The 10,113-nt window shown below is 43.4% G+C and overlaps 1 protein-coding gene across 1 annotated transcript; it reads right to left on the bottom strand.

Annotated features, from left to right (window-relative positions):
* dll4 (delta-like 4 (Drosophila)) lies at positions 1-9,294 on the bottom strand. The gene is made up of 11 exons (XM_034150743.1): positions 8,878-9,294; positions 8,499-8,759; positions 8,088-8,145; positions 7,181-7,453; positions 5,108-5,168; positions 3,905-4,035; positions 3,583-3,752; positions 3,261-3,480; positions 2,114-2,852; positions 1,657-1,765; positions 1-1,194 (listed from the first exon to the last, which is right to left on the bottom strand). Exons 1-11 carry the CDS (start codon positions 8,929-8,931, stop codon positions 1,189-1,191), a joined length of 2,082 nt encoding a protein of 693 aa, XP_034006634.1. The 5' UTR covers positions 8,932-9,294; the 3' UTR covers positions 1-1,188.
* Positions 9,295-10,113: the final 819 nt, after the last annotated feature.

Here is a 10,113-nt window from a genome sequence, read left to right as displayed (position 1 = left end):
TAATCTCATTTTAATACAACATAAATACAAGACACATTCAATCGTCATTTGTACTCAATTTCATTGTTTAAAAACACCTCAAAAATAATTTCCTTTTCCACTTACTGACATCAAATCAAAAATAGTTTTCAAGAAGTTTTATTCTTCAGAAGTTTGGTCCTTATAAATATGCATTATATACAAAATAATATTATAAAACATATAAAGAGCAGTGTGTCATATTTAAATTAAACTCTGGAAACAATCGTTTAAAAAAATTACATTATTGGTTCTGTATTTTTGAAATGTATTATAGGCAGGCAGTGGTGTGACAGTCGTTGTTTGAGTCTCTTTTCTTCCTCAGGTGGGTTGCATAAAAACATTTCTATGCAGACTTTTCCTTTCTCTTGGATCTTGCTGGCACAGCACTGACTATTGCGCTCCTGTGGTTTTCTCTTCAAATCCCCGTTGATTAGAAACTATTTCCCCCCCCAATTTTATGTTGTAGTGCAAATGATCCAAGGACAGACAAGGGCACAAATTGAGCGTTCAAACCCCCTCTTTTTGTTAAGGCTTCTAGTGAATTTGGGCTGCATACAATCTTCACCGCTGCATGGGAAAAGTCCATTTTCACGTTGATTGACAGTTGAAGATTAGTTTCAGACATTCATAACTCTCAGAGTTCGTGAGGTTGGATTGTGACAGCGGGTGAGTTCACTCGACCCTGAGTCTTGCATAGCAGGCGAAGCTGGCAGGAGTGAGTGTGTGTAAGGGGGGGGGGGGGGGGGATTTGAAGGGGGTCAAATCTTAGGCACCTTTTTTTTTACTGATTGGTTGGCTGCCAAAGTCATCATGATTATCACACGAGGCCGGGGTCGGAGTGATCCACCCTCGCCTCCAGGATGGCCGAGATTATAAATTAATATTTCGCCGATGCTCTTCACACCTTGAGTAGTCAGTCTTTTTTTCTGAGAGTTCCTTCACTGTACATGTTTTGCATACAAACACTCGGTCGACATAAAGTTTCCTCAGTTCTGAGCAGAGAGGTTTCCGCCCTCTCCAGTTCTCAAGTGTTCCAGAGCAGCAGTGGACATCTAAAACAATCTCCAGTCTCTTCTCAGCATTTGTAAACAATCCAGAATATTCTTTTTTATTCTGCCTCGATTGTGTCTTTCTCCTTCGTTCACTCGCGTTTAGACCCCTCACAGTTTATACCTTTAGGGGAAAAAAAGGAGAGATTTATTTAGTAACAGAGCAATGAAATAACCCGATAATGCTTCTCACAGCACCTTCTGAACCCTTAGAGGTCATGTGCTCTGGTGTCAACCTTATATTTTCCTTGGACATCTTATAAATTCCACGAAGAAATTGCCCCAGCAGTTAAGCATAGCACCTTTGAGACCAAGCAGAGCCAAACATGTGTAAGGAATCAGTATAAGTTCGGACTTTAGGTCATCACATGGCCAAGATAAAGAATCGCCGGTTTAATTTACAGAAACCAATAATGCCCTTTAAGGCTTCCCCCCAGCTTAGGACCAAATACCCAGAATAAACTCCTTATCCGCCGTCATAGATGTTGTTGCACTAGTGAGGGATGGTGCACACGGGACGACATGATGCATTTCAAATGGAAGATTTGCTGATGAAGATGTTTTTTTGTTTTTTTTGTTGGCTTACCTCGGTCGCTATGACGCACTCCTTCCTCTCCTCCGCTATAACGAATACCGACTGGTACATGGAGTCTCTTGAGGAACATATCGTTGATACCCTACACTCTGGCTTTTCACTGTAAACACAAATCAAAAGTCTGTGTTAACGCAAACTAGAAGCACATGGCAGAGCTATGTAGAGGCAGCAAAAAGCAATTGTCTGAAACATATGTATAGACTTTGTGTAAATGACGAACAATGTGTTTACAAGTGTGAAAATAACAGTTGGAGGCTTTCTGTGGGGTTCAAACATCTGAATTGAGGCAGTGCGTGAGAGCACCCATTAACAGTCATTTAAACTCAGCAGGGCTGCAAATATACACCGCTGTATGAACACAATAAAAAGCAGACCTATGGAAATATCACACTATATTAAAACACTTAACAGTTTACTACAGAAAAAGTGTAAAAATGGTTCCTCTTACCTGTACATTCTACTCAAGGGCATTTTGTCTTCTAAACATTTCACATAAATAAGACTTTTATCCTCTTGCGACTTTTCGTCCTTGAACTCTTTCGATTTCGAGTTGTAAGAGTCCAAGTGATAGTTTTTATGGATAAAGTTCGATTTCTCCGAATCGCAGTCCACCTCCAGGCTCCTCTTCTGGTTGTTGTTCTTCAGCTGGCACTCTGGGATCAGGTTGTGTTTCTGACCGTTGGACAAGTTGTTCATGGTCTCCGTGTCGGCCCTCTCTCTCTGGGCCTGCCTGTGGATGTGTCTCAGAGCCAGGCCCACCATGCAGAGCAGCACCAGCAGCGCCACCAGTCCCACGGCCAGGGACACAGCCGCCCACTGGAAGCTGTCCTGACCCTCTCCTTCGGCCACCGGGGAGGTGACGGCGGCGAAGAACTCGCAGCGGAGTCCGGTGAACCCTGAGAGGCAGATGCAGGATGCTGGAGGCTTCCCTGGCCCGCCGCCCCCGGTGCAAACTCCTCCGTTGAGGCAGGTTCGTAGGGAGCACTCATCCAGGATTCTCTCGCAGTTTCGACCCCCGTAGCCCGCGGGACAGGTGCAGGTGTAGTCGTTGATGCGGTCTTGGCAGGTGCCGCTGTTGAGGCAGGGATTCCCGGCACACTCGTTGATGTTGATCTCGCAACGCTGGCCGATGAACCCCGCACGACAGCTACACACACGCATGCCACTGTGGATCAGACACAGCCCACCTACAGAAGAAGAAGAAAGGAGAGGTTACTATCAAGACAGAACATTGGTGACAAAATCAGAAAGAACACAAAACTTTCCCAAGAGGGCTTTTCAGTTCACACAACTCAAATCCACAGTGTGACCAGAGCGCCGTGTATTGTTCTCCCAACACAGAGCAATCTCATAGTTTCCAAGAAGACAGAAATCGAGCCATGCTGGATATTTGTCCCCCCTTTCATCAACAACTGCGGCGACATTTACAAGCTGCTGCTCTGAGCTGCCGAGTGTTTATACGTAGGACAATAGACACCGAGTTCCCACCAATTCCTGTTGTTCAGCACTGCTTCTGGTTGCAGGAATTAGAAAAAAGGGGGGGGGGGGGGGGGGGAAGAGCGAGGGGAAGTTCAGAAAGGGGAGGAAGACTGTACCATTAGCGCAGGGAAGCGACGTGCACTTGTCCACTCTCTTCTCGCAGTTGAGTCCGGTGTAGCCGCGGGGACACTCGCACTTGTAGCTTCGGCCATTGTCCGTCTCCCAGCAAAAGCCACTGTGGAAACACGGGGAGTCTGCGCACGTCAGAAGGCTGTGCTCACAGTGGGACCCCTCAAAACCTTGGGGACACGTGCACATGTAGCCACTTTCTAAATTCTGTGGAAAGTGAGAAAAGAAAGGAAAAGTTAAGCAGGCAAAAATAATAATAATAATAATAAGGGTTAATATCACAATATAATGTATCTGTTTCCCACTCACTGTGCATATTGCTCCGTTCCTGCAGGGGTTGCTGTCACACTCCTGCATCTCCAGCTCACAGTTGACCCCTGTGAAACCTGGCAGGCAGGTACACGTATAGCTGCCTTGTCCCGTGTTCATACAGGTGGCGCCATTCACACACGGACGGTGATGGGTGCAGAAGTTCAGGTCTGGGGGGGAGAAGAGTGTTTGTTTACAAGGAATCAAGAAACGAAAAACTATTTACAAAGCCATGAATGCACAAACCTAATTTACTAATGCTTTTATTCAAATGAAAACAGTGTAATATGATAACATCAGCAGCAGTGGTCCATGTGTGTACCTTGGTCACATAATAGGCCTCCCCAGCCCTCCTGACAGTTGCACTGCCATGGCAGCTGGCAGGTGCCGTGCTTACAGGCCGGGTACTTCTTACACTCGTCACAGAACGTGCCCTGCCAGCCTTCTCTGCATCTGCAAAATGACAAAAAAATGTATTTGATTAATCACCTATTCCTCATATTGTAGATTCTATAATTGCAATGAATATAGTATCTAAAACTGGCAATTTTGATTCTAGTTAAACATGCAGGATGCTTAACAGCGCTGTCACGGATTAGCATTAAGACATCAGCAGTCAATCCACCAACCAGACATTAATGGCTGCACCACAGTTGGTTACATGCTGATGATATACATCCATTGCCACTTATAATACCATTTTTTTTCCAAAGTCTTTTTATAAATGAGTCAAATCATGCATTAGCATTAATAGTTTTTTCCCAACCTCATTACATCACAACACATTTGTTATTGCAACAATGTGAATGCAGAAACTACAGGACAAACAGTCATGAAGGTATATGCAGTGTATTAAGAATAATGAACAATATTATAATAGCACAAAGGTAAAATATTGCTTTCAAGAATTCTGGCAGAAAGCCAGAAGTCTATTTTTTTTCTTGTTTCCCATGAATATCCGTTTCTCAGCACAGTTTGCAGTGAACCATGAGATTATGGGATTTAAGATGTACTTTTAAGGTTTTTTGCTGAGTGAGCAATGAGCATGGGTGCAGCTTTACATTGTTGGGTATCCGAAGGGTTTAACCTACATTTGATGATGGATTTATGTCTAAAAAGAGGGCAAAATAGGATTCAGGGGGAATTTCTCACAGCCAGTGTGAGTCGATGTGTGAATTATCCTAAGCTGGTGAGTGAAACATGGTAGTGAAAAGAAAGGAACATGGGAAGCAGAGAAACCGGTCAGTGACGCAGAGAGAACATGAGGGAAAATACTTTCTAGATTTTCTTGATTTAGTGAGCTTCAACATCTTTTTATAAATACATGACAGAAAAGCCCAAGAGATGACACTGACATAATTGCAGGAGACAGAGTTGCTGATGGTAACACGACAATGAACCTTATAATAATAGATTTTTTGAGAAACTCAATCAAAGTGGATGTAATTTGCACTATTCCCATATGTGTTCCTTCCTACACAACAGCCAACACCTATTTCAACACTTCATAATTATTCATACTTACACACACTCGCCAGGTTTGGTGCAGTTTCCATTCCTCTCGCTGCAGCCCTCCAGACAGATAGCTAAAGCAGAAGAAAAAAATACAGTTATATATAAACGCACATGCTCTTTTCTCTTATACTCCCAGCATAACTGTGCCAGGTGATGCAACATAATATTAATTTCCCACCTCTCAAAAACACCAGTAAGGAGCACTATAGGCAGCATATTGGCCTTGTCATAAGAATACTATGGATGTAAACCAACACTGTATGAGCCTCACTCCATAACAACCAAGGCCATTTTCTTGAAATAGCCTGAAACTGTGACCTTACATGAAGTACGTGAGGCTTCATTGTATCTTAACTTTCCTTGGAAGCCTTCTTCTGATCTAAACCTGTCCGCCACACCCCCAGCTGCTATGGGTAGAGGGTTTGTTTGTCCTGTTTTAAGTGTACTGGTTCTGGCCTGACACTGATTCGCGGGACAACATAGCAGGCGACTGACGGTAAGCGGCCGGTTTAGTCCGGAGAACAGATGCTTGCTCTCAATAGCAGACAGCTGTCACTATTGTTGTTTGTGGTCTGCCAGAACCATATTTGCAGCTGCCACTACCGCGCGCCCAACAATGGAAGGGACTAAACATCGATGGCGCGTGGCGGATAATAATGCCGCGATTAACCTTGGCGCGTGCGGTCGCTCGAGCTCCTCCCATTAATGCCCGCGCACCCCTCTCCGTCTGCGGATTATGTTACGCGCTGTACAGTAGCCTACTTCATGAACAGATGTGGTTTTAAAAAAACACAAACTCTCTGTATTATTTGAAGAGGACGTCTTTTTAGACACAACCTGTAATGAAACGTCAGGTAAATGCACACCTGTGTATTTTGAATTGTGTCAATAAGGAAGTAAGCAAGGAAGTGACCCTTCACAGCTGTGCTCATTAGCCTTTTGTTTCCGGCTTAATTAGGAATATTTGGACCACTACTGCTTGCATATGCTTGTTTAAACTGTACAATGTGCTTTACTGTGCTTAAAAACGGTGTTTCGTCAACCTCCTAAAGGCCTAAATGCCCAGGCTTGTTTAAATTGATGTATGGGAGTGTGAGTTAGAGGGGAAATTATAGCGTCTGAAAGATGCCCAATCCATCTTTCTCATGTATATTTTCTGTAGTCACCGACGATTGATGTGTCTGTAATTGCAACACGTGAGCCCATCTGGTTAAAATTTGGCGCCACAGTCAAAATAGCACATGCCAATTTCTCTTTCACCACTGAATGACATGGATGACAGATCCGCTGTCACCCATGTGGCCACACATCCAGCACATGGTAACTATTACTCTCACAGTGCCTCCTTCCATCCACTCTTTGATTAATTTGTTTTGATGAAAAGGGCCCTTGGTATTGTGGAGCCAAATGGCATCAGGCCTCCTCATAGACTCATTCAGAGCTGTCCAAAACATGGGAGTGTTGCTCTATGATTTGGCCAAGTGGGTTAGCACAAGTACAATGTGCCTGTTGTCATGCAAAGCCGCATTTCCCTCAGCCCATATTCAATGAGTATTCACAAACCCACAGCCAATTACATATCAGAATTATATAACTGCGAGTTATATAAGGCTTACTACACCAAAATTGTCTGTCAGGCTTCGCATATATCCTTACGTCATGTCTTGTTATAGCACTCAGCGTCTTGTGGCCTTAATGATGATGACCTTTGGGTTATCTTACAGCTTAATAACTACTGATATCTGTATCTGGTGCACGCTCACATCTTTTTTCTCTCCAGGGCCAAAGCCATGACGATGAAGGGCAAAGGTCAAACACAATCAGGAATTCTTGCTGAAAACAAGTCTTTTAAGGTAAGGACTGTCTACCAAATCCTACAAAGAGTTCTCATCAAACCACAGGTTGAAACAGATTTCACTTTAAGTAATTTGCAAACATCTGGAAGACCTTCTGGTGTTCAGTAAAATACACAGAAACGGGCTCCGAGCAACACTGAACAACAAAACTCTGGTGTCAACTAACATAAAATAGAGCAAGCCCAGACTGCAGATATACAGTAAATCATATGTTGTAGATTGCTTACGTTCTTCGCAGTATTTCCCCTTTCCCGTTCCCCAGCCAGGCAGACAGGATAACTGCCCGTCGTGGTTGCAGGTGTAGTGGCCAAATCGGTCGTCCCTGGGCGAGCATTTTTTGGAACAACTTTCTCCATAGTAACTTTCGTTGCAGATGAATCGGTAGGAATATCTTAGCTCGGTCTGCTTTTCAGTCTGCGTGTTTTGAGACCAATCAGTTCCTACTCCCATTTGTCTTTGGATGGCAATAAAGCTTATCAAGAATTCAGGGTTGTTGGTATCTGAAGAGGGGGAAAAAGAGAAGAAAGTCAGGATACATGTAGGGTGGTATAATAACCTTAATTCTTGGAAGGATTGTGGTTTTATGTCAAGAGATGCCTCATAAATAGCTTCTGGGTTCAAATGTCATCTGCTTTCGCTTTTATAATCTGCCCAGTACCAAGCTGCATCCCTGATCAAATCCCATACAGCCTAGATGAAAGATAAACTCAGGTTGACATTTCCTCTTTCTTTCTTTCCATCAGCAAAAACATTCCCAGGCTCAGTCCCCTCTTCCAAAGGGCGGAACAGAGTAAGGTGTAAAATACAGGAAGATGTAGTCAGGGTTTTTTGGCAGGCACTGCATATTCTCACCAAAGCCCACAGCTCTTTCCCACGACCAAAATAAACCAGAGGAAGTTCAATTGTATTGGGTATAAGAATGAAAAAGGTGTTCTGAAGTTCATAACAAAGGAGTGAATAGGCATGAAAATGTGTGAAATTATGAACAATTAACGGGAGAGAAATGCTGAGTGACTGAGATGTATTTCATATTTGTGAATGTATTTGATGAAAAATGGTAAACTATACAGGGACTCATATGTTAAATGTACTGACAGAGCTCCCTCCTGTGGTTAAAAAAAACGTTGCACTTACCTACAGGTAGATTTCCATAAGGTGAATGCCAGGCTTCAATTATTAATGAAAAGGACCCCTAAGGAGAAAACACATGCAGATGATTAAGATCCATTCTAGATTCTTTATGACTTTTTCCAATCAAAAATATCTAAAAATGTCAAAAGAAAAGCTTTTTTTTAATATTCTGTTTCACAGACTGTTGATTGTTGAGCATATATTACACAAAATGTGCTTCAATGATGATTGGATGGCATTTTGGATTTTGAAATAAACCATTGGCAGTCAAATCTGTTTGTCAACAGTGTTACCTAATAAATGGATTATGATCTGACCAATAACTGCGCTCCCAAAATGCAAGGCAGCTCCCTGAAACAACATAAAGGCGCTCGCTGTAATAACAACTAATAAATAGCTACTGCAGGCTCTTACCGGCCATCCAAAGGTGAACGGTATCTGAATCGGTTTAGGTAAAGTGCCACTGTCCTTGGCGCTGAAAGAGTTTGTCCCCAGCACCGCTGTCATTGTACTTCCAAAGATGCAGTCACCTGGCGAGACCACAGCCTGATAGTTCTTCAAGCAAATTCTGAAATAAGTCCTGCAGTTGGGTTTGCATGCATTCCCGTTTGCCAGCAAACCTTTGTGGTTTTTAAATTCGTGCAGATCGAGCTCAAAAACACCGGATCCAAATACCTAAAAGAGAAGGAGAATATGATTACATATTGCTTATTCTTTGAAAAATAAATGAAAAAAGTGGCTCTCCATGTGTTAACGCCGAGGAGATGTGGAGATGTGTTATCCTCCTTCATACCTGTGATATCAACGTGGTGCTGAATGCGATGGTAAAGGTGAACCAGGCTGCCATCCTTCTCGCTTCTCCAGGGCAGCCGCGTCACCAGCCAATAAAGCAGCAAAACCTTCCTATTCCAAAGTATTTACACCAAGGTAAACAGATGGAAAAATTCAAATCTAAAACACGTATAAATCCTTCTTCACTCCCAGGGAGTTCTCCCGTAGCTCCTTGTTGGCGTGCGTCAAAAGCGTCCTGAGAAAGCGTTTCCAAGTTATCCAAAGGTGAGGGAAGAGCAAATATCCACACAGCCGTGCTTCTTTCTGTCAGCAGGCGTCCCCTCCTTGCGTGGTACTGTACTCCACAATGGTCCCTCCGCTGTGCGCTTGTTTTGGTGCTGAACTTGGGTGCGTCAGTGCGCCACGGATGTTCACCACTCGTCTTATTACTCGTGAATGAACGGTAGTGTGTCCCCTCCTCGATATATAGACTTGCACTGAGCTGCTCATTACATAAACTGTCAATCACTCCACAAGCCACCGCCCACTCCACATATTCAACCCCCTTCCCTTCCAACCCAACAACAATTATCCAGATCTAATACCCACTGGCACTGCGCTGACTGACCACCATGGATACTGGGAGGTTATTAACAAGCCCCTAACATCTGTTGACGTATTTTTAGCGCACAATGCGCCAGGATGCATATTTGCACATCACGGACAGTGGGTGAGGACAATATAGGGGAGCCGAAATTTCGAGAATAGAAATCAGGAATTCAATTACTGTCTTCCTCCTTGCACCCTTTTGCCCTTGGTTCCACTCAATTGCACACCTAATTGGCCCTCACACTGCAGCGTAGTGCGCACTATTTCCTCTCAGACCCTTCACTCTCTGGGGTCATAGTGACTCTCCCCCGGGCTTTATCACTATTATACTAGAAATGCAAAGAAAAATATCTCCACGTTGTGTTTTTAATTGCTGTTTATGCTGGAAACACTTTCTTCTTCTATTCTTTTTTGTGACATTTAGAAGCAAAACAGACCCTATGCCTTAACCAATTACACTGTGCTGGCCTAATATACTCATATATATTATATTTGTTTATTAAATACACCTACAATATGTGTCGTTTTACACAAATGAATTAACTCAATACAATTACACACGTTTCCTTTTACGCACGGCAAAGTGTGTTTTATCTTGTTGGCGGCGCGTGCTCCTTCATGCCCACCCATGCGTTTTACAGTTTAGAGG

This window comes from Trematomus bernacchii, unplaced genomic scaffold (assembly GCF_902827165.1).
Source record: "Trematomus bernacchii unplaced genomic scaffold, fTreBer1.1, whole genome shotgun sequence".
Lineage (NCBI taxonomy): Eukaryota > Metazoa > Chordata > Actinopteri > Perciformes > Nototheniidae > Trematomus > Trematomus bernacchii.
Note: the sequence above shows the minus strand (reverse complement) of the source record. Positions and strands in the feature narration are given on the sequence as shown.